The sequence below is a fragment of the Pleurodeles waltl genome, chromosome 1_1, assembly GCF_031143425.1.
Source record: "Pleurodeles waltl isolate 20211129_DDA chromosome 1_1, aPleWal1.hap1.20221129, whole genome shotgun sequence".
NCBI classification, from domain to species: Eukaryota; Metazoa; Chordata; class Amphibia; order Caudata; family Salamandridae; genus Pleurodeles; species Pleurodeles waltl.
In genome coordinates this window covers 977,587,968-977,612,763 of record NC_090436.1, presented here as the reverse complement: position 1 = coordinate 977,612,763, position 24,796 = coordinate 977,587,968, and the positions used below count along the sequence as shown (strand labels likewise).

The following is a 24,796-nucleotide window of genomic DNA, read 5'->3' as shown; positions in this document are numbered from 1 at the left end:
GGCCCTAATGTCCTAAAATCTATCCCGCCCTGTCTTAGAAACTACTCCCACCCCCGCTCTGAACCCTAAAACCTACCCTGCCATGTCCTAAAAACTACCTTGCCCACCACCCAAAACCCTAAAACCTACTCCACCCTGTCCTAAAAACAATCCAACACTGTCCTTAAAAATATCCCAACCCTCCGCCCCCCGCCCTGAACCCCAAAACCTACCCTGCCCTTTACTAAAAACTACCTCAAACCCCTGCCCTGAACCTTAAAAACTACCCTGTCCTAAAAACTACCCCACCCTGTCCTAAAAACTACCCGACACCTGCCCCTGCCCTGAACCCTAAACCTACCCGCCCTGTCCTAAAAACTATCATGACCACTGCCCTAAAATCTATCCTGTCCTAAAAACAACTCCAGCCCTCTGCCCCACTCTGAAATCTAAAACCTACCCCGCCTTGTCCTAAAAACTTCTCCTGCCCCATTCTAAACCCTAAAACCTACCCTGTCCTAAAAACTACCCCACCCTGTCCTAAAAACTACCACGACACCCGCCCCACCCTAAACCCTAACACCTATCCTGCCCTGTCCTAAAAACTACCCTGATCCCCCCACCCCTGCCCTAAACCCTAAAACCTACCCTGCCGTGTCCTAAAAACTATACCACCCACCCGCCCCACCCTGAACCCTAAAACTTACCCCACCCTGTCCTAAAAACTAATTCTGTGTTGCTTTCTGGAAGTCAGATCACTCAAGAGGGCAACAATGGTGCTGTACCCCTTGACAAACCTCTGATAGTACCCAGTGAGTCCCAAAAAGGCTCTGACCTCTGTGTTTTGTGGGGGATCCAGGTCATGATGGTCTCAAACTTGGCTTGGAGGGGCTGCACCTCAACCCCACCCACCAGGTGATCTATTTACACCACTGTCCCCTGCCCTAGCTGGCACTTACTGGCCTTGATAGTCGGGACTGCCTGACTATCAAGGCCATTAAGTGCCTTGAGGTGGTAGAGATGGCATTCCCAGCTGCTACTGAAGACCTCTATGTCATCCAAGTAAGCAGCAGAGACGATCTCCAACCCAGTACACCAGTCTCTGGAAGGTGGTAGGAGCGTTTTAACACCCAAAGGGCGTCACTTTGAAGTGGTAGTGTCCCACTGAAGTGGTGAATGCTGACCTCTCCTTGGCTTCTTCATTTATGGCAATCTGTGAATACCCTGATGTCAGATCAAAGGTACTTAAGTACTTGACAGCCCCTAGACTGTCAATCAGCTCATCTGCCCGGGGAAGGGGTTGAGCATCAGTCTTGGTCACAGAGTTAAGCCTTCAGTAATCCACACAGAAGCTCGGTTCAGGGGTGGTGGCTGGTAGGGCAGCTTCTGGTACCAGAACCACTGCCTGGACCAGGGGCTACTGGAGGGTCTATCACCCCAAATCAACCATCTTAGCGACCTCACTCTTGATGCTGGCCCTCACCTTATCCCACAACCTTTAAGACTTGTGCTAGACAGGGAGGTTGTCTCCTGTGTCCACATTATGGGTACACAGGTGTGTAATCCCAGGAGTAAAGGAGGAAAGAGAGGATACCTGTTCCAGTACTTGGCGACAGTCCCTCTGCTGCTCAGGAGTCAAGGTGAGGGAAAGGATCACTCCTTCCACAGACCCATCCTTCACTCTCCCCCTCATCAGCCCCATCAGTCACTAGCAACTTGGTGAGCCCAGACCTCTCAAATGGGGTTTGAGGTGATTGATATGAAGCACTCTATGGGGCTACCTACGGTTCTTAAGTTCCACCACGTAGATGATTGCCCCCATTTTCTCAACTACCTCGTAGCTCCATACCAGCAATCCTGGAGGGCCCCAGACTCCACAGGTTCCATCACCTGCACTTCCTGCCCAGGCTGGAATTCTACAGTGGTAGTGTTGTGATCATAGTGCGGATTCATTACAGCCTGGCTGGCTTCTAAGTTGTCAGAAGCTTGCTTCCACAACTTAGTCATTTGGCTATGGAAGGCCAGCATGTAGTTCCCTACATCCTGGGGGACTTTCTTGGGAGCCTGCTCCCAACCCTCCTTAACCAAGCTAAGAGGTACCCTGACAAGGAGCCCATACAGAAGCTCGAAGGAGGTGAAGCCCACTCCCTTCTGTGGTACCTCCCTGTAGGAAAACAACAAACAGCGCAAGAGGATATCCTACTTCCTCCTGATGCTCTCAGACTGACTTCTGATCATGTCTTTTAGGGCATTGAACCTCTCAACAAAACTATTGATTTGGGGATGGTAAGGGGAAGAGAACTTGTAAGTTACTCTGCAGTCCTTCCACATGGACTGCATGTAAGCAGACATGACGTTGGTGTCCCTGTCAGACACCACTTCCTTGGGGAATCCCACCAGGGTGAAAATCCAGATAAGGTGTCTTGCCATCACAGGTGCAGTGGTAGACTGCAGGGGGAAGGCCTCTGGGTACTGAGTGGCATGATCCACCAGGACCAGTATGAACCTGTAACCAGAAGTAGTCTGGGGATCCATAGGCCCAATGATGTTGATACCCACCCTTTCATAAGGGGGGAGGAATGACTGGCAGTGGTTCCAGGGGATCTTTCAGCTTCTGTCCTGTCTTCATACTGACCTGGCAGATCACACAGGTCCTACAGAACGTGGCTGAGGAGGTCCTCATCTTGGGCCAATAAAAGTGGGGGACAAGCCTTTCAATGTCTTGTCTTGGTGTCCTGCCAGGGTTATCTCATGAGCCAGCTCCAGTAGGAAGGCCCTATAGTATTGGGGGAACACTAGTTCCCTTTATGTCCCAGGAGTCTTATGCTTACTATATAGGAGGCTGTCCTCCCAGTAAATCAGTGAAACTCCCATCACCTGCTGCTTGGGCTTCGGTCAGTGGCCTCATGCCCTCAATGGTTGGACACTCCCCCTGTGCCTTACAGAACTCCTCCTTCATGAGTCCTCCTTCTACCTGCCTGTCTGCAGGGATAGTCAGGTTGCCTAGGTAAGAAGCGCCCTCCTCAGTAGTCTCTGGGGTGGCCTCAGTGGGCACCCCATTTATCTCACTAGGGGTACGCTTATGGGCTGCTGTTTTACTATGTTCTCTGCATCTCCCTTTTTTAGCAGCCAGCTGGTGCACTGTTCCAAATTCCAGCCCACCGACTCCCCTCCAGGGCAGCCATGGATCTTGTGGTTGCACAGGTCCAGTCAGGTAACCCCACCATATCCACATGCTTCCAGGTAGAGGACTCTAGGTCATTACCTAACAGTCCACAGTCATGGCAGGGCTTGCAGCAACTCTCAGATGACCTGAACCCCCACCCTCCCACTAAAATTGAACCAGAGCCAATAGACAGTGATCTTCTCTGTTGTCAGCTACCATAACTTGGTGGAATGCATTGGGAATCACCTGCTCTGGGAACAACAGTTGACTCTTTACCACAGTCACACTGGCACTTGCATCCCTCAGAGCTTCAACACCTTGCCCATTGATAATGACCCATTACCTATACTTGGTAGTATTTGAGGGCACATGGATATTAGGAACCATCCCCACTAACCCCCCCCCCATTAACTGGGACAAACTCCTCCCCTGCCACTATGCTTGCCATCCCTGGGTTCTTACCTCCAGTGGGAGGATGTGCTCTTTTTGGACACTTGAGGTTCTCCTTGTAGTTTCCATACTTGCCGCACTCATAGCACTTCGGCGTTTTGGGCTGCTGACTTTTGTCAGGGTTGTTTGGTTTCTGGTGGTCAGATTGGGAATGTGAATTTTGAATGTGATTTGTTTTAGGGACCTTTAGCAAACTCCTTCTTTTTATCTCATGCCTCCTTCCTCTGGTGGGAACCCTGGCCACCCTTTCGGGAGTCGCCCCCGATATCTTTGAGGACACTTTAGTGCTGACCCAGATGTTCACCTTCTCAGCAAGCTTCCTCATGTCAGTCAGCTTGCTATCTACCAGGTGTTGGTGCAGCTCTGGAAAACAACTATCAAGCATGTGCTCCCTCAACAACTAATTTTACAGCCCATCAAAATTATTCACATTGCTGCCCTTCACGCAGCCCTTCAGTGCTTTCCCAGCATAATCTAAAAAACAACAACTGGGTTTGTGTGTTGAGTTTGCGACTGGCCTTTGAACTTCTGCCTATTCCTTTTCGGGGACTGACCAAACTTCTTGACTAAGATAGCTTTCATAGCAGGGTAGTTGTTCTGGTCTCCCACCCGTAAAGTAAGAAGGGCGTCCAAAGACTACCTCCCCAGAATGCCGATTGAACCCTGTGCACTCTTAAAACCACTCCATAGGCTGCTAGCCACTTGTCCACGCAATCCTCCACACTGAAACTGGGCACCACATCTTTTGAGATGTGGATTTTATACTCACTTGAAGACAGTGCAGGTATGCTGCCATTATTTCCATTGCTTGATCCCACTTCCAGGGCTCTTATGTCCAGATCTCTCAAACTGAGCTTATGGGCCGATTTCTTCTCCTTAAGAGCCAATATTTCTCTCCTTACTGGCATGCTCCAATCTGGCAAGTTCCAACCTGAGTTTCCTCTCCTCCCTCCTGTCCGCCAGCTTCTCTGGTGACAGGTTCCTGGAAGAGACCCTGCTCCCTGGTCTGGAAACCACTCCTGCTTCTGGCAAATTGTTATCCCTTTTCACAGGCAGTTCCATTTCCTAATGGGAATCCAGGATCATGTCATCCTCCTCCTCAGGAATTTGCTGTTCCTCCTCTGGCATGTCTTCCTCTGCAACCTGGGCTTCTGCCCTGGCCCTCTACACTTTCTTTAGTTCCACCTTACTGGTGAAAAGCCCTTTTGGACACTTGAAAGTCCTTGCAGAAATACTTTAGCTGGTTAGTGTCGGATTTAAAACTGGTCAGCTCAAAGTCAACAACTGTAGGTGCAGGTACGGTTTCTCCACAGCAACACATAATTTAGCAGAAAAAAAATTCAAAAAGGCCAATTAGGGGTAATTGAAAAAAATCAAAAAAGAAAAATTCCAATTGGTACAGGTCAGGCAAAAATAGGAGAATAGGTCTCACCAATGATCACCAATGTTAGAAATTGGGTCTTTAGTTGGCAGAGGGATGCACTCTGTCCAAGTAAGGACAGCAATCCTAGTCAGGACAACTTAATGACACATCATAAACTAGCCTGCGCTCACCCTCTGGTAGCTTGACGCACAGTAGCAAAGTATTGGCTTTATAGATTAAAAAATAGTAAGATTAATGTGAAAAATGTAATAGATCAAAGGGGTGGTGCCGGTGACACTTCGGTACGGGTGTGCAATGTCCTTGTTTGTGCTCCTTTCAGGGAACGGGTGTGGCTATGTTGGGTAGAGCCACTTGAGCTGCAGCTGAATGTGAGCAGCAAGGGAAAGTTGGGCCACTCAATTTGAAGATAAAGGTGAGCGGCCAAGAAAAGCCTGGCCACTCCAGGCAGGTCACAGATGCGAGCAGCAAAGCTGGATAAAAGCCGCTCAGGTTGAAGCTGAAGGTGAGCAGCAAAGGAAAGCCTGGCCTCTCTAGGCAGGTCACAGAGGCAAGTGACAAAGCTGGGCAAAACCTGCTCGAGTCGAAGTTAAAGGTGAGAGGCTGAGGAAAGCCAGACTGCTCTGGCAAGTCACAGATGTGAGCGACAGGTTTGGCAAACGCTGCTAGGGTTGATATCAAAGGTGAGTAGTAAAAAAAAACAGGGCCGCTTGGACTCACTCTGGATTTGGAGGACGAGTATTGGGTTACTGGGCAGAGATCAGCAGGCAGAGGGGTGGCACAGCAAAGCATGGGGGCAGTTCCTGGGAGCAGTCAATGGTGGCAGAGTGGCAATCCTGGAATACAGCAGTCTTTATTCCAGCAGCGTTTCTTGGGTCCAGAAGTGGACTGATTTTAGGAGTACAAGGACCCAGTACTTATACTTTAAAGTGCCTTTGATGTGGGGGGGGTGACTACAAAGAGCTTTTGTAAAGAGCACAGGTCCCCCCTTTAATGTCAGCTTTGGCTCCAGACTATCAGTTGGAGGTAATCAGCCTATTTATGTGGACTCTAAACACTACCCTTTGGGGTGTAGGTGTGAGGCCTTCCCAATCTCCTCCCCAGGAAGACCTATCAGTATGCAGATGCATGCAGATGCAGTTGAGTATCCTGCGTTGTGTGTGTCTGAAGGGAATGCACAAGTGTAGCTGTCACCTAGCCCAAGCCAGACATATATTGGAGATAGGCTGTAGTCACACAAGGCAGTGAGTGCAGAGAAATGTCACTTTCTAAAAGTGGCAATTCTAATATAGTAATAATAATTCCGACTTTACCAGTAAAGAGGATTTATTATTTCCATTTCAGTGATACTAAACATGATACATCTACTCTTCTCGGGTCAGGAAATACAGCTTAAAGTATTATAAGCAATTCCTAGTGCTGGCCTATGAGAGGGGCAGGCCTCACATTAATGAGAAATGACTTTGGGTATTTTTTCATTACCAGGACATGAGACTTAAAAGTATATGTCCTACCTTTTGCTTACATGGCGTCCTGCCCTATGGACTACTTAGGGCTTACCTTAGGGATGACTTGTATGTAAGAAAAGGGGAGTTCTGGACTTGGCAAGATGTGTTAAGTGTCAAGTCAGGGTGCCTGTAAGAATGCAAACACAGGCATTGCAATGGCAGGCCTGAGACATGGTTAAGGGGCTACTTATGCGGGTGGCACAATCAGTGCTGCAAGCCAACTAGTAGCATTTGCTTTACAGGCCCTAGGCACATGTAGTGCACTTTACTAGGGACTTACAAGTAAATTAAATATGCCAATTGGGAATGAGACAATGTTACTATGCACACATGCACTTTAGCACTGGTTAGCAGTGGTAAAGTGTCCAGAGTCCTAAAGCCAGCAAAAATGAAGTCAGAGAAAGAAGAGGAGGAAGGCAAAAAGTTTGGGGTGACCCTTTAGAAAGGCCAATTTCCAACAGAAATTATCAGTGAATCCCACATATTGGGAGTGTTTATGTAAGATGAGGAATGTCAGCACAACGGAATACTAGTACTATGCCTGGATGAATAAAATATAGTGAAATAAAGAGCTATGATGAGCCCTCACACTAGTAGACATCACATAGGAGAGATGGACTATTTGGGCTTTGTTAGTAACACACTTTGACTTTCCTAATGATTTCTGATATAGAAGGAGGCTAGTACTTTACCCGCACTGTCACTTTGAGTTAGTAAGTGGTCAGATATGCTGGTTATATAAGTTCTGTAATTGCACTCTCACTTTATTGTGTTAGCTATTAGGTCTCCTTTTGTTACATCAGGAAGTTAGCACTTTCTCTGCACTGACTGTACTGAGCAAGTCAGCAATCAAAATGCTGGTTATTTAAGTACTGTACCTACACAGCCATTTACTGTGTTAATTCCTGTGTTAATACATATACGATGCTTTGGAGTTATAATTTATTCATGAAAATAATGAAATGTATATAAAAGATCGCAGAATCTAGGCATTGTAAGATTAAGAGTATTGTGCAGTATTCATTAAGTGCAATGAACGATACATGTTTTTTGTAAATTTGCATGCACCAGCACTTTAAGGTTAATGTGGCGGCGTTTTCCTTCGTGTACAGTTAATTATTTTGTTGCTACGTTCTCTGTATTACAATAATGTTTTAAATTCTAACAATTGCATGAAATGCTCGAAATGAAGGATCTTTAAACTGCATCCCAATCAAGAATAACAATAGAAACCAAACATATCTTGGAATCTGGGGTAGGAAGTGAGGGCATTGTATCTGGTAAGGGAGTCCCTGAGCTCGAAAGTACCAGGGGACTGCAGATTGTGTCAACGTGGGTGATAGCAGCAGAGCTGATGTAGGATTCTTAGAACACGGAGATATATAAGAGGTTTGACCCACTCAAAGATCCCAAAAGAGTACTCTGTCCTTATGGTATCCTAATGAAAATTGTTAAGGCTTGTTACATATTTATGTGGGAGGTTTTTTTTTGTTTTACCAGACCTACACAGGGTAATTTTGTAGCCTAAGTCAGATAAGGGTACCAATTCCCTTGCTGGTGCTGAGGCTTCTGTGGTTTCCAGCCGTTGACTGTACTCAGAGCATGGTATCGTGCTAGCGACTTGTGGCTTTGAATGACGTGGGAGTAACAGGCAGTAACTGTAAAATAGTCTTCTATATGTGGGACAAATGTGTAAACCACTCGGGTGTCAAACTCTGCAATTTTTTATGAATATTTTTTTCGATGCCCTGTTATCTATCATGTCTCTCCTATGAGAACGTTATGGTTGTGTTCCAGTACTAGCTACTGGTAAAATTAGCTTTTTTTTCAAAACCAACCAACATTGCCAAGGAACCCTATGTTGTGACTGATGTCTGTATGAAACTAGCCTGCAACTATGACATTATATGACTGAAATCAGGCCTGGCACAAGCTAAACTCTTTGCCAAGCAACAAGGTGGAACATGGTGAGGATAAAGACCGGTAGCCTCCATTTGAAAGGGATGACAAAGATGTATCATATTTTGAGATTGTTTTAGAAGTTCCCTCAGTAGTTGCTAAGTTCTTTATTCAATGCCCTGTGAATTTTCCCAAAGGAAGATCTGGCTCATTCCAAGGCTTACCCCCATCTGGAAATTCAGCTCAAGGCCTCTCTGGGAAGAAGGTGTAAACTAATGTGGGCATCCTTGAAAAGGCTTTTTGTTATTTGCTATTTGATGTTTCAAAATAAATATATACTTTGGTGCTAGACCCGTCTAACACCAAATTTATGGAGTTAAAGTCATTTTTTGGACGTGGAAACCTACTTTGCGTCAATGAGATGCAAAGTAGGCATTCCCGTGCAAAAAATGACTCTATGGCCTTAGCGCCATATTTACCCCCCATGCTAAAATCACACACGGGGGAGAAGAGGTCAAATAATGGTGCAAAGCTTGCTTTGCACCATTATTTAATGCCTGGGTCAGGGCAGGCGTAAGGGGACCAGTGGGCCTATTTCCATGGTGGAACACCATGGAATAAGCCTACAGGTGTCCTCCCCAGGCCCCAGGGACAACCCCACCCACACCAAGAGGGACAGGGGAGGATGGGGAACCCCATCCCAGGAAAGTATAGGTAAGTACAGTTAAGTATTTTTTTTTTTTTTTTTAAGTGCCATAGGGGGCCCTGAAATGGCCCCCCCTAAATTGCACTGGGTGCAACTGCAATGTCCCAGGGACCCTGGCCCCCTGTGCTGGCCATTGGGATGGTGGGCATATCTCCTGTCTTTTTTAAGACAGGACTCATGAGGTATGGATGATTTTGCGTCAGAAAATGACGCTAGGCTGGTTAGAGTCTTTTTTTTACTCTAACCTGCCTACCATCATTTTTTGGTGCAAAACCCCCTTCTTCCATACCACCAACCGCACCTGGCTAATGTCATTTTTTTACGCTAGCCTACCTTTTTCACTGGCTTGCACCATTCCATAAATATGGTGCCCGGCTAGTGCTCAGAAATGGTGCAAGCCAGTGCTAAACCTTTTGGGGCAAAACTGCGTTAGTGCAGTTTTGACTAAAAAGTATAAATCAGGGCCTTAAGCTGGTAGTAAATTTTAGTTTTTTGTGTAATGCAAAGAGGTATGTAAAAATGCAGTCTCATTTTTCAAGCAGTAGCTCTAGAATTCTTTTGTGAATTCCAAGTGACTCCCATGTGAGTGATGTTTTCATATGTAAAAGTGACAGATATACATCTGTAAATGTGCCCTAGCTTTTTACCATTTTCTAACAAGAAAATATTTTCCCTATAGTAAAAAAACAAAACACTTTTCATATTTCCCATTAATTTTAGGAGCGTCGCCTCTCCATTTTCAATGTGGATGCGTATTTAACACTACTTTTTACAAAAGAAAATGAAGGGGCCCATTTATGAGACTGTGAAGCAGTGTAGCGTAGCAAGACACCTTGCTGCGCTGCACCGCATCACATGGAAAGGTTAGGAATGTGCCGTATTTGAGGCGATGCAGTGCATTCCTGCCTTTTCCCCTGCGCTGGTGACCTTGTGGCAGCCTAACGCCAACGGAGGCACCTTTGCATCATGATGCATGGGTGCCTGCATTGCTTTCAGGATTGTTTTTGTGCAGGAAGGGCTATCTTCCTGCACACAAAAAATCCTCTGAGGCATTTTCCTCTTTCCATGTGTGCTGCAGAATGAGGCACACAAAGAAAGAGGAAGTAGCAAGGAGAAATAACAATATTTCTCCTTGTTACTCCTCCCCTGAGAAGGCGTGTCTTTTTGGCACATTCCCAGGTCTACCACATCTGGTAAATCTGGGAATGCATCAAAGATCATGGGAGTTGTGTGGAAACACCCACGCAACTCCCATTGCATGCCTTCCCAGGGAAGAGTCAGGCAGTGCAGTGATTTGCACGGCATTGCCTTATTCCAGATTTATGGAGCCACTCAGGGTCACACAAAGTGGCCTTGCGTGGCTTCAAAAATCTCATGTTAGGTTTGAGTCGCACATGTACTATGCTGTGTGGCGCATATGTGATGCAAACCAAATCATAAATATGCCCCATAGTGTGGGAATGTGCCTGTTAAATCTGAGAGTTAGTGTGTGTTTATCTACATGGGCGTTCGTCTACATACGTTTGCCATGCTAGTGTGGTATTACAGGTCAGAAAAACAATGTTTTATGAATGTATATTTGCATTTTGTAAAACGAAACATGAATTTCCCCCTAAAATCGAGTATCTGCGCACCTTATTTCAACTGGGGTGTGAAATACCTTTTCAACTGTGCGATTACAGAGAAAAGGCAAGAGATGGAACTCAATAAAAGGACGATCTTCAATATCACAGACAAAAATATCCATGTAGAAGAGACTGACGCTTTCAAAAGCAGTAAACAAATATATTTAGCTAAGTTGACGGTTAGTGAACAGAGGCAGTGTACTTCAATATTGATTTAATATTTATCGTTGCCTTACGAATACAGTATTCTGGGTTGCGAGCTTGAACATCATTTGTGAAATTTAGATGTGCATTGAGCAGTATAGCATTTGACTTGGGTGTTTTGCTTCAGGTATACTATCAACGACAGGAACCTTGGTCGGCTAGTATCAAGAATAACTGGAACATTCAACAGTGACATCCAGCTCTGGCAGGTAAAGGACAATTAAATATTTTTTGTGTTGAAATTCATTCCACATGTTGAAATTCATTCTATGTGTTGATGTCTCTGCCTGTAGTAACCTGTGTTTTGATACTGATGTTATTGCAGCTGGAACATTTCTTTGCAAAATATCCAAATGCCGGAGCAGGAGCAACACCAAGGAAACAAGCACTGGAAACGGTGAAGAATAATATTAATTGGGTTAAAAGAAACAATGAAGAGATAAGATTATGGCTGGAAGACAACGGAGGGCCTTTCTACTAGCTGTGTAAAGGCGGGTCGGTTTATAAAGCCGCCCAAGATTTTAATCACACAATTGACATTCTTTCTTTCTGCAATGTTGCCTACTGGTCCGTTCTGGATAGCGCGAATGGACTAAATTCAGGCCTGCCGTCCCTGGACAGTCACTCTTCCATCTGCTTAATCTTCAAACGGCAAAGCCCGCTGGAGTGCCTTCCAATATGTCACTGCAGGAGACGACCTCTTTTGAGCCACACAGTGCATTACTGTGTGCGGCGAACTTAACTTTGGGCATTCACGTCCCTGTGTCAGAAATCCTTGAAATACTCCACACTGCATTGATCATTGAATGTTAGCTCTCATTCTGTACAAAGAGGTCTGAAACCATAATATCTTGTCAGTGTTTTCTTTTTCATTTTTTGTCTCAGATGCCTTTCGTTGAAACACTGTCTAGACGATGATTTTGTGTTCAATTCACTGGGCACATCCTGCTATTTTCTTTTTCTTCTGAAGAATAATTGAGTTTTTTGTTTTATTTATGCACTGATACCATGTGAACATTTTGTTCTTCTACCATTTAATAAAATTATCTCAAACCACAGTGACTCCTTAATTAAAATCTCTAATTTTAAGAATGACTGCCAATCAAAATCTTCCATTTTATTTGTTCCTATTAATAACATAGGGATGTGGATTCCCTCCATACTGAAAAGCTGAATATTTTGGAGAAATGTATACAAATATGACACACACTCTAAATTCCACAATCAAGTTCTTATTAACTTTATTACTAGGCACACGCGATTAATTTCCACTGGTTCATTGGCCTTCTGTTGTATAAAGCAATATCTCAATTCACAAACTTTGGTCTCCTTGTCTTAAACACAGCTGGTGCCAACAGGATCACTTAGAGTTCTTTTAGCTGCTTCCCCTAATTGTTTTGCTATTGTTAGTGGTTCCCAGCCTAGCCCTCTGTGCTCTGTCTGCGACACTGCCTGTGATATACTATCCACAAAATCAAACATCCTGAACCATGTTAGGGCATATTGCTGTTTCTGCAGTGCTTTACTTGTAAAAAATGCACATAACTAAGTACAGGGGGACAAAAGTATTTCAAGGAGTCTGTCACCGAAGCTATCAAATGCTGTTTTTGTTCAATTTCAAGGCTGCCTAGTTTTGTTTCCACCTCATGTCTCTTTCTTCCACCACACTTAATTTACTGTTTCTTTATCTCACTTTTGTTTTTAATTATGGGGTTCTCCATTTGTCAGTTTTCGTAATTTTGTCTTCCTCCTTCTTTCTCCCTTTCTGGCTTTCTCACTCTTGGTATGGGTAATGATGAAAAATGTCTGGTCACCGATAATGAGTTCTGGTGCCCGCGTCCTGCACCCACAGGCATACGTTAAGCCCCTCTTCTCTGTAAACAGAAGCATAAAGTAGACAATATGCCAACATATATAGCTTCAAGGTCGAGACCCATTGGTGCATATATGTATATTTACCACTCCAACCGCATCCTTGATACATTCAACCTACCGTCTCAAAATAAATATTTACACATGCATCTATTCTAATAAAATCTTCTCATATTTATGAACATTTCCTCTGTGGAAATTATTTAGGAGGATCACATTTGTTATATTGATTCAAAACTATCCAAACACTATGCCCTTTGCTCAGAATGCATTTATTTATGTACTTGCATACATAGATATTTTGTTGTGCCCATGTCTTATTGCCGCTACATTTCATGAAGATAGAAACATGAAATTCAAATACTCTGCACATAGCCTTGATGAATGTTCAAGCACCTCTTGGTATGAGCTCCAAATGAGTTTAGGATTGTTGTTTTCCGAACCCTCCAATAAAAGATTGGCAGTCACGCTCTGGTTATCTAGTGGACAAAATTCTCATCTTCATGTTCTTTGCAAGAAGAGGAAGGTTTCAGATGGATATTTTTTTGGATTCAGAGTGTTTCACAGATTAGGATGCTGATCCACAATGGATCGGCATCTGTGTTTTCTCCCTTGACAACAGGTCGAAGACTGGTTCTGAGATTTTGGCTGAGTATTGAGCAGCAATTACGTTTCTGGAGATAACCTTACATACTCATATACATGCTCAAATACTGACTCATCACATCCCTTCAATCTTGTCAGCCAAATCACATGAATCTTGATTTCAATCTGGTGTTGGTCGTCTGAGTTTTCGGAAATGGGGTTGATCATCAACAACCACTCTCAGCAAGCAAAACTGGCAAACTCCCTTTCAGACACTTCCCTTCTTAAACAAGCACTGCCTCAAAGATCAATCCTTTCACCTACATTCTCTAATCTGTGCACTGAGCGTTTAACCTCTCTCCTAAGATACTTCAACGTCTTTTTTCACCTCTGTACAGACCACTAACAGCTCTATATGAAACTCACCTCTTCAAATAACATCAACACCTAGATGGCTCCCTAACATCCCCCCAGTCATGGATGTCGCTTCATCATCTATAAATGAATCCTTTGAAGACGGAATTCTTCCTCATCTCTACATTGATCTGCATCACAGCAATTAAAGAATGGTTGGAGACAACACAGGCACCCTTGCAGCATGGCACAAGGGTGGCTGCATTGGTGCTAGGCAGCTGATTTTGCACTAGTGCAGGGGAGAACACAGGGATGCACTGTACTTATGTAAATTCAGTGCATTGCTGAGTTCTGGAAATGATGCAGCTCGGTGCAGCAAGATTGCTTGAGGCACCGTGCTGCACCATTTCCTTGTAAATAGGGCCTTAAGGCCCATATTTAAACATTTTCATACAAAACTGCACAAATGCAGTTTTGCGTGAAAAAGTTTACCGCCGGCTAGCACCATTCCAGAGCTCCAGTCGGGTGCCATATTTAACAAATGGCGCAAGTTGGCACTAAGGGTGGGCTAACAACAAGGAAAATTACATTAGGTGGGTGGGGGTAGTGGTATGGGGGAAAGGGGTTTTGCACTGAAAAATGACGTGAGGCTGGTTAGTGGGAAAAAAATGACTCTAAGCAGCCTAGCGTCATTTCTCAGTGCAAAACCTACCATACCACATGACTCCTGTCTTAGGAAAGACAGGAGTCATGCCCACCACTCCAATGGACAGCCCAGGGGACAGAAGGTCCCCTGGGCATGGCCACTGCACCCAATGCCATGTAGGGGGGCCCATTTCAGAGTCCCCAATGGCACTTTTAAAAATTAAACCAAATACTTACCTCTAATTACCTATACTTACGTGGGATGGGGTCCCCCGTCCTCTGCTGTTCTTCTGGTGTGGGTGGGGGTGTCCCTGGGACCTGGGTAGGGCACCTGTGGCCTTATTCCATGGTGTTCCACCATGACAATAGGCCCACAGGTCCCCTAAGGCCTGCCCTGACCCAGTCATTGAATAATGGCGCTAAGCAAGCTTAGTGCCATTATTTAGGCCCGCCTCCTCCCGTGCACTATTTTTGCACGGGAGGATAAATAAGGTGCTAAGGGCTTTGAGTCATTTTTTGCCCGGGAATGCCTACTTTGCATCTCATTGATGCAAGGTAGTTTCCCGCTAGCAAAAAATGACTTTAACTCCAATATTTTGACGTTAGACTAGTCTAGCGTCAAAATATAAATATGGAGTTAGGTTTGCGCTGAATTAGCGTAAAAAAATAATGACTCTACTTCAGCACAAATAGAGTATAAATCTGGGCCTAAGTCCTTTTCCCAGCTGATGACTTCAAAATGAATGTGCAAGCACAAGTTCTTTAGAGGCTGGACAATGGCTTCTCTTTGTGACAGGAATACCTAAACCCCACCTTGTGCCTTTAAAAGCAAAACCTAATGTCGCTGACCATTTGACATCTGGCTTCAGCTCAAATCTCAGACCATATAACTCAATATAGTTCACTAGGAAATGGCTAATGTAGAGGCCTGAAGCACTTGTAAGCTGGTTTGTCTAGTACATAAAGCATTAAACAAGCTGATCATTTCTGGTGAACCTCTTGCACCCAGACTAAGAGGATCTCTCTTCCTAGAAACTCCAGTCTAAATGAAATCGAAAGCTCTAAAACAAGCATTTTCAGGTAACGAATCAAAAGTACGAAACCCCATGTTCCCAACCACCAAAACACATCTTTGTGTATCGTACCTTCAGGAGGGACCTTAAAGCCCTGTTATTTCAACAACACTTTGAAGTAGGGATATCTATCTGATGGTCTTCCCATGAACTAAAAGTCACATAACAACCTTAGATAGGAATTCAGGTTGTCATCTAATGGTTTATAGGGTCCCACCACTCACCAATGAAATCCATTTTCTGGACTAAATATTGCACGTACCACATAGGACAAGAGATTAAAGGGCAGATTTATGGAAAGTGGTGCTGCACATAGTGCAGCGCCACTTTCCCTGCACCCCCTAGAGCTCCCCTACTGCCATCATGTATGCGCTGTATCTAAAATATGTGCACCATGGTGCAGGGTAGGGGCAATAGCATAATTTTTCATGACGCTGTTCATGTACTCTGGAGGAGTAGCGCCAAAATTTTGGCGCTACTCTTGCAGAGTACATAGGGGCTCATTATAAATAATGAAAGCCCCCTCTTAATGCCTGCTCTAAGCAAGCAATAAAAGTGCCATTCAAAATGATGCAAGGAAGTCTCTGAGATGTCAGTGCACCATTTTTTCAGCCCCCCAAACGGGGGAACGCCCCCCCCTTTGAATACATTATGCCTGGTGCAGGCATAATGTAGTGCAAAGGGTTACAAAGTGGTGCAATGCATGCATTGTGCCACTTTGTAAATATGGCGCTAGGATTTGGCCTCGTTGGGCCACATTAGCATAAAAAAATAAATGACACTAATGTGTTGCAAGGTGGCACTAGGGGCTTATAAATATGCCCCTAAATAACTTCTTGAATGTGACTATGTATATTCTCCTTTGGTGCTAATTTTTGGTCTTTCCTTTCATCTTTGTTCATGCATGTACTTTAGAGCTAAGATATTCTTCTGGGTGTGGTTCATTCTGTACAAAATTGCAATTATTGTGGGATACCTCCCGCCCCCTTCTATCATCAGCAAAACTCATGGTACATTGTTCCTGCAACAGGATGGGATTTCTGTCGACAAAACACTGCGCCCTTGTTGTCCACCTATCACAGTTAGCGTATATGCTCCCTGGGGCACGGACCCACCTCAATGAGTCAAAACGGAATGACTGCTACTCTCACACCAGGGTGGACTTAGCGGTCTGTATAATGCCTGTACCCGCACTTACACTCATACCCCATCAACCCAATGCATACACCCTGGTGCAGGTCACCTTTTGGGCATACATCCCTTCTCGGGCCCTCCTCTGGGGAAATGAAGGCCTACGGGTTGGAGGAGATATACACTGGAGCGCTGTTGGCATTGAAACTCTGGACCAGATCATTGAGAATGGTGCACTTAAACCGTTTGAGTACCTGAGAGAGGAATACGGCCTCCATTCTTGCCAAGAGTGGCAGTACCTACAACTTAAGCACTGTCTCCAACGTAGCATGGGGGCTACTCCCTGGACCCTTCAGGTCTTCCCTATCATATCCTAAGTCTTGGGGTCACTTCAAGGGCGTGATTGGGGGCATAAATGATGATATTATACGACATCTTTATTCACAGCCCCTCCTCGAAGCACTGTGCTCTAAATGGCAGGCACGCCTCCAAATGGAATTTGATGTAGAGGACTGGACAGAGATAATGATGGCCCTGGACAGTGGTACCCGGGAAGTCCAACTGAAGTTCTGTCTTTTTAAAATAATCCATGATTTGTACTGGACCACTGTGAAACTGTACAGGGTGGGTCTTCTCCCACATGCGGAATGCTAGTGATGCCCGGAGACCCGGTGCAATCTGACCCATAACCTCTATGTCTTTCGGTCCGGCCCCTCTGAGACACAGTGGGCTCCACTCTCGAAGCCTCTATGACACTGTGGACACCGCTCTCCTTATCTCTCATACTCCTAGACGACATGGAGCGCCTCCCTGACTTGTCCCGCCCACAGCGCTAACTGCTGAACACTGCCCTAGTGACAGCCAAGATTTGCGTCCTACGCCACTGGAGATCTCCTAACTCCCCCACTCCGGAGGAATGGATGGTGGCAAAGGTCCATATTGTAGCCTATGAATGTACCATATATAATATGCAAGATCAAGTTGCCCTGTTTAGACAGACATGTGCACCTTTTCTTGCAGATGACTCATATAACGCTCACTACCAGCCCACTCCCACACCTACCATTATCATTAATACAAAAAAAAACACTCCCAATCCCTTACCTCCTCTTCCCTCCCCTCAGGTCCTCTACACCCATCCCACCCTCCAAACCCCCCTTCACCCCTTCCCACAATCGCTCCCTACCCACCCCGCCTGTCTCCCTAAATTGCGCTGGGCACCGGGCATTGGGTGCCCTGAGCTCTCCTCCGCTCTTCTCCCTTCTTTCTTCTCCCTTACCCCCCAAGCCCTTTTTCTTTATTCGTTATTCTCTACTCTTCATTCTTTATTCTTCTTCTTTTCCTTCTCTCGCTTGACCCTCCCTATCCGCTTTAGCATCTCCATCTATATTGCCTGCCACTTCTCCTTCCTTCTCACTACAACCTACTTCAACCACTTCTAAGATACTCTACTCTACCTTACTCCTTCCAACTTCTTAATCCTGTACTCCTCTATGTCCCACCTTACTCGATGCTCCTAGAATCTGCTGCATACTGCACCTATTCACTCCGCCTTCTACTGTTATGCACGACTACCTGTCACTATCTCTTCTATCAGCCCATTAGATACCCTATGCAAGCCCCCAGCCCCAGTCTGGCTTTAGCCGCATCCGCCTCCTCCTAGACCTTCGAGTCCTGTATGCGCATTGAGACGACCGGCTCATTGACAATGCTAACTGCCCACTAACACAATCTGCTCCTCTCAACGAACGGCTTAGCTATCATAAACCTTCCCCCGCCCCTTCCCACATGGCTCCGATGGTCCGGCAAGACATATGACCTGTTCAGGGTACCCTCAGATTACCGGGTCATGGACGTGCTTCAGGGCTGTCATGGAGGGGTGGCACTCTCTGGAACTCTGGTATGTCTGAGCTTGGATCGTCGTTATTATTATGTGGATACAGTGCTTATTTCTGTTTACCCCGTGCCTTTCTGTCCTCCTCAGGTGCATTAACGCCCCCTCCTTCGGATTATATCCTTCCCCCTTTTTTCTATTTTCTCTCCTCTCTCCTTTGTCCCCCCCCCCCAAACTCTTTCCTTCAAAACAGCAAATAAACTTTAAATATTTACATTCTGATTTATGGTACAATGTTCACTGTATTTTAAGTACTGTTAAATTTTTTCAATATGAAATTACAATACAAAAAAACCTGCAACTATATAGGTAAATAAATAAATAAATATTGTTTGCCCATTTCTTAATAATACTACCCTTTCCAGTACATCACACCTCTACTTTGGAGGGAGGGGTTTGTATCTCAGGACCCCTTTCCAGGCCTAGCAGTGGAATATTGCATAGTCACAAACTGAACGTGTGCAATGTTACAGGATGCCTGTTCTTGCATTGAGGCCTGACCTGCCCAAGCATTGTTGATGAGTGTGAGTCAGTCAGGCAGGTCTGGTGTCAGGGTGGTGACTTGCAGGGATGTAATGTCACAGTTATTCACATAGTAATTTCACAGACTTGTGGTGTGAGGCTGCCCGTCAATACACTCCTCAACTTTTGCTTGGATTATGGTTTAGATTTGGTGGAATAGGACAAGCACACCATGGTAAGGGCAGGAATATTTGTTGTTATTTCACCCAAAACCTTTCACTTGGTGATCACCTTCTCTGTCAGTGCAGTGCTTAGTTCCTGAAAGAATGAGTGCTGGTGCCTAAACCTCTGCTCAGAAGCCAACTGCAGGTACAATTAAACGTTGGCACGCTGAAAACCAAGACTTGCAGTCTCTAATCCACTTCCAGACACTCCCTGACCCTTTTCTCATTCTTGCAGATTCCTGCTCTCCAGCTTTTCTACAAATTTGCCATATTTTGCTTCCTTGACTTTCTAATCTCTGTGTTTCTCCCTCTTTTTGTTCGGTAAATATTTAGGGCCAGATTTAAGAAAAGTGGTGCTACAATATATGTAGCGCCACTTTTCTTGCGGCCTCTTGCGCCCCCTACCGCCACCATGTGTGTGCTGTATTTAAAATATGGCGCACCATGTTGCAGGGTAGGGGGCAATAGCATTAACATTTTTGATGCGAATGATGTACTGTTCAGGGTTAGCACCAAAATGCTGGCGCTAACCTGACAGTCCACAGGGGCTCATTGTAACCAATGGTGTGCCCACTTTTAACGCGTGCTCTGAGCAGGCGTTAAAAGTGTGGGAACAAATGACACAAAGAAATCTCTTAAATTTCTTTGCGCCATTTTTTGACCCCCCAATGGGGAAATGCCCCCTTTGCATACATTATGATTAGCCTATGCATAATGTAGTACAAAGGGTTACAAAGTGGCCAATGCATGCATTGAGCCACTTTGTAAATTTGGCTCGGGGAACAGGCTACCTTTGAGGCCCCTTGGTGTAAAAAAAATGACAATAAGGCAGTGCTAAAGTGGCACTAGGCCCTCTCAAATCTATGCCTTAGTGCAGAAAATAAGCACCGGTCCCCAACAATAAGTGCCAGTGCCTCCCACCAGCAACAACCTGCTCAAAGTAAGCACTATGCTAGTGATAGTTTTGAATACAAAGAGAAGAAGGGGATCACTTGGGAAAAGGTTGAGATTCCATTGAGAGGGCATTTAAATGCTTCTTTGTAATACAGTTACTGAACCTCACTGCCTCTTGAGCAACACACTTCACTAAGTACCTGCAGTCCTGCTGCCATCAGTTGGTTTGTGTCCTTTCTTCTTCCACCCTGTGCAAGCTTCATGCTATTACAAAGGGTGTAGAATGTATCTTCTGCTGAATGAACTGAGTCATGGTCCAAGTGCAAACAAGAGGGTTCAAGCCTCCCAGGGCCAGATTTATACTTTTTCACACAACACTGCATTAGCGCAGTTTTGCGTGAAAATGTGTAATGCCGGCTAGCGCCATTCCAAGATGCCAGCCGGGTGCCATATTTATGGAATGGTGCCAGCTGGCGCTAATGCCCTGTTAGCGTCCTTGGAAAGGCAGGGGAGGCGTAGTGTAGCTTGTGTGCGGAATTATGGCACTACACTGTTTAGAGGCAGAAAAATGCCTCTAAGCAGTGTAGCGCCATTTTCTGTCACTCAACGCCCATGAACATGGCTGCTGTCTTAGTAAAGACAGGAGCCATGCCCACCACCCCAATGGCCATGCCCAGGAGACGAATGTCCAGTGCCGTGTAGGGGGCCCCAAGTCAGGGCCCCCAAGCGGGGGAAAATAAATAATACTTACCGGTAATTACCTGGGATGGGTCCCCCATCCTGTGGTATCCCTCTGGTGTGTGTGGGGGTGGGTGGATGTGTCCCTGGGGCAGGGAAGGGCACCTGTGGGCACCTTCCATGGTCTCTGACCATGGAAATATGCCTACAGGTCCCCTTACGCCTGCCCATACCCAGGCGTTAAATAATGGCGCTAAGCAAGCTTAGCACCATTATTTAAGTCCCCCATCCCCCTGTTGGATTTTAGCATGGGGGGATAAATATGGCGCAAAGGCCAAATCGCCCTTTTCTGGTCAGGAACGCCCACCTTGCAACTTATTGGCGCACATCCAGAAAACGTTAACTCCATACCTTTCAAAGTATAAATACTGAGTAAAGTTTGCGCTGAATTAGCGTAAAAAAAATTATGCTAATTCAGCGCAAACCTAGTATAAATATGGGCCCCAATCTCTTCTTCCCTTCCTGTGTGCTACAGTGCATCTGAATCATCTGCCAACTGCTATCTCACCATCCATGGGTCGGCTCCCAGGTCTCAGCACTGTACATCCTACCTCTCTGCCCCTCAGTAGCTCGTTCTCTGTAGTGATACAGTTAGGCCCATATTTATGCTTTTTTAGTGCTGCATTTGCGGCATTTTTTGACACAAAAGCGGCGCAAACGTACAAAATGCAATTGTATTTTGTAAGTTTGCGCCAAAAAACGATGCAAATGCGGCGTTAAAAGAGTATAAATATTGGCCTTAGTCCTTCCTTCTTGTTTACATTGCAGTTATTATTTTACACTTAGTCCTTCCTTCTTGGTTACAATTTAATTATTGTTTTCTTTGTAAATTTGCCGTCTCGCACTATGGGGCAGATTTAAGAGGCCCTCACGCCTCCTTGCCTCACATTAGCGTCACTTTTAAAAAATTCTAATGTGGCCCGATGAGGCCAAAATGATGCATCAAATTTACAAAGTGGCGCAATGCATGCATTGCACCAATTTGTACCCCTATGCGCTACATTATGCCTGCACTAGGCTTAATGTATGTAAAGGGGTATTCCCCTGTTGGGGGGGGGGGTCTGAAAAAATGGGGCCATTTGCATAATTTTGTTTGAAACTTTTAATGCCTGCTCAGAACAGGCATTGAAAGAAGGCACACCATTGTTTACAATGGGCCTCAATGGACTTTGCAGGATTAGCATCAACACTTTTGATGCTAATCCTGCAAAGCTCCAAATTAGTGTCAAACATGTTGCCACTAGTTCCCTAACTACCGCCATGGTGCGCCATATCTTAGATACGGCACACACATGGTGGCGTTAGGGGGGCACTAAGGGGCAGAAGGCCCTATATTTATATCTGTAAATGCTGATATTTGTTATAACTCATGCTCAGCAATCCTTCTCTATGGCACCCAGCTACATCAAAGTCATTTGCAGCTTGGAGTCCTTGGAGGCAGGACATGTGGGACATGAGCTCCTGCATTTCGAAGGATCAAACTTACTTTCATTCACATTTGGAGTCTCCTTTTTACCTGTTTGCCACCGTTACATATTTGGTGATGAGCGACAACCATATCAGGAGCCCAGCATCATATGAGTGTCATTTCTGTCATTTTGCCCTTGGTTGCTGCCTGGCCTATCTGTCCCGTTGTTGGAGGTTCTGTGCCACCTTGGATGTGCTTCGGAGCATTGCTCTCACACATTTCTGGAGCTTTCTACTGCGCTGGTTGAAGTGCAGGCGCATTAATTTCACAGACTGTGTGGGCCTTCATTGACATGCTGTCTGGAATTCATGACATGCGCATAGCCATTCACATGCAGAGTGTCATCTGTCATGACACGTCATTACAATGTGGTGGCCACCTTTACTTCCTCCTCATGTCTTTCCTAAGGCATATGGAGATCAGGATATTAACATGACTGAGTTCTTTATGGATGATTTAGAGGGCTTGGGCAGGCATACATGAACCAAGATATATGATGCTGAAAATGGGAAACATATTGTAGGATGGCAGGATTTAGAAAAAAATGGTTTAATGCTTGTCCCTGGTGCACCCAATTCTGTCATGGTGAATAATATGCTGGTAGTGTCAATCAGTGACAATAGAGAGAGTGTATTGTCAGAGGTAGTTCAGACGTTTCCAGGTGTTTTTACCAATAAAATTGGGAACATTCACAGATTTGAACACAGGATAAAGCTTAAGAAGAATGCTATACCAGTGTCTCATAAGGTTAGACCAGTGCCCTTATCCATAAGGTCAGAACTCAAAAACTTGCTTGACAAACTGGTTAAGGAAGGTGGTATTGCACACACACAATCCTCGGAGTAGGTGAGTCCCTCTGTCACTGTACACAAGAAAGATGGGGACATTAGGCTTTGTGTGGATTTGCGCACTCTTTACAAGAACCCGATTGTGGGCTGTTACCACTTACCAAAGTATAAATGAGTTATTGGTGAACATAAGTGGTGCTAACTTCTTCACACTGTTAGACTTATGCCCCGCAGATCACCAGATCCGGCTTGCATCATATTTGCAAGACCTTACCACCTTTGTCACTCCCTTTGGAGCTTACAAATGTTTACAGTTGCGTTTGGTCCTGCGTCTGCTGGAAGCATCTTGAAGAAATTGATGGACTCCTTTTTGTCCAACATACCAGGTACTCAGGCCTACCAGGAAGATGTATTAGTGTTTTTCAACACATTCACAGAACATAAGATCATACTCAACAAAGGTTTATCGGTATTTAAGGGAGTGGGCATCACCCTCAAAGCTGCAAAATGTTGTTTCTTGAAACAGGAATTAGACTTTCTGGTTCACCATATTTCTGACAGTGGCATAAAACTTAAATTTTCAGTAGTACAAGCACTGCAGGATGTAACTCCACCAAAAGACAAAGACACCTTGAGATAATCTATTGGTATGTGTGAGTACTACTCATGGTTCATTCAGGGGTATGCTCTGGTTGCACAACCACTTCAGAAGTTGTTACAGAAAGGTGTACAGTTCATTTGGAATGATGCAGCTAACCAAGCCTTTTCTGGAGTCAAATCTATGATCATTAATGCACCAGCTTTGTCCTCATTTAGACCTGAAAGCAAGTGTGTGCTTACGGTGGATGCAAGTCAAGTTGGAATAGGGGCTGTCGTCTCACAATTTTATGACACCAGAGAACATATTATAGACTTTGTCTCCTACTCATTGACGACCCCAGAGTAACACACCAGAACAATTTAGAGGAAAGAATTGGCCTGCTCATGGCCCATTGATAAATTTAAAACTTTTCTTTGGGGCAGGAGTTTTGATTTATTCACAGATCACAAACCCCTAATACATTTGCTTAATTGCATTGATTCAGGTAAGGCTTTGACAAGGCTTGCCAGACTTCTTTCTCATTTGCAGGAATACAATTTTAAGATTGCTTACATAACTAGAGGAGTGAACTCTAGGGCTGTTTTCTTGTCTAGAATGCTTTTTCAGGGTGTTAACCCAGCTGAAGATCCTGACGAGGATGAGTCCGTGAGGGCAACTTTGGATGACATATTGAGCCCTTCTGGTTTGGTCTCTCATGAAGAATGGTTGTCTGCTCTTGAAGATGACAATATGTTCTCTGCTGTATGTGTCACAAAAGGTTGGCCCAGGGAAAGGTCATTACCTGTTCCTCTTAGACTTTTTCACACGTGGAGAGTGAACTATCCATTGTTGATGGTATTCTCTTATGTAATAACAACACTGTTCCTACCTCTTCTATTAGGACCACACTTATTGTGGCTGCTTACCAAGGCATTGAGGGGTGGGAACCACATGTAAAAATTTAAAACAATTCTTTTGGTGGCCTTCTTTAGGTTCACAAGTTCCAAAAGGTATCTCTGGTTGCAATACTTGTTTACTGTCAGATAAGCACTGGATTACTCACCAAGGACCGTTACACACTTTTCCTCTTCCTGAAGAAGTGTGGTCTAAAGTTGCTTTAGACTTTGGAGGATCATTCGAAGTTTTGCCCTCAGACAACAGACATTTATT

At 44.9% G+C, this 24,796-nt stretch overlaps 1 protein-coding gene across 1 annotated transcript in view; it reads left to right on the top strand.

The window, feature by feature from the left end:
• The window catches only part of ENPEP (glutamyl aminopeptidase), a 257,425-nt gene extending 245,449 nt beyond the window's left edge, over window positions 1–11,976 (top strand). The window contains exons 19-20 of the mRNA XM_069230243.1: window positions 11,046–11,127; window positions 11,244–11,976. Of these exons, the coding sequence (XP_069086344.1) occupies window positions 11,046–11,127; window positions 11,244–11,399 (238 nt within the window). The 3' untranslated portion in view covers window positions 11,400–11,976. The remainder of the gene's footprint in view (window positions 1–11,045; window positions 11,128–11,243) is intronic.
• The last annotated feature ends 12,820 nt before the right edge of the window (window positions 11,977–24,796 follow it).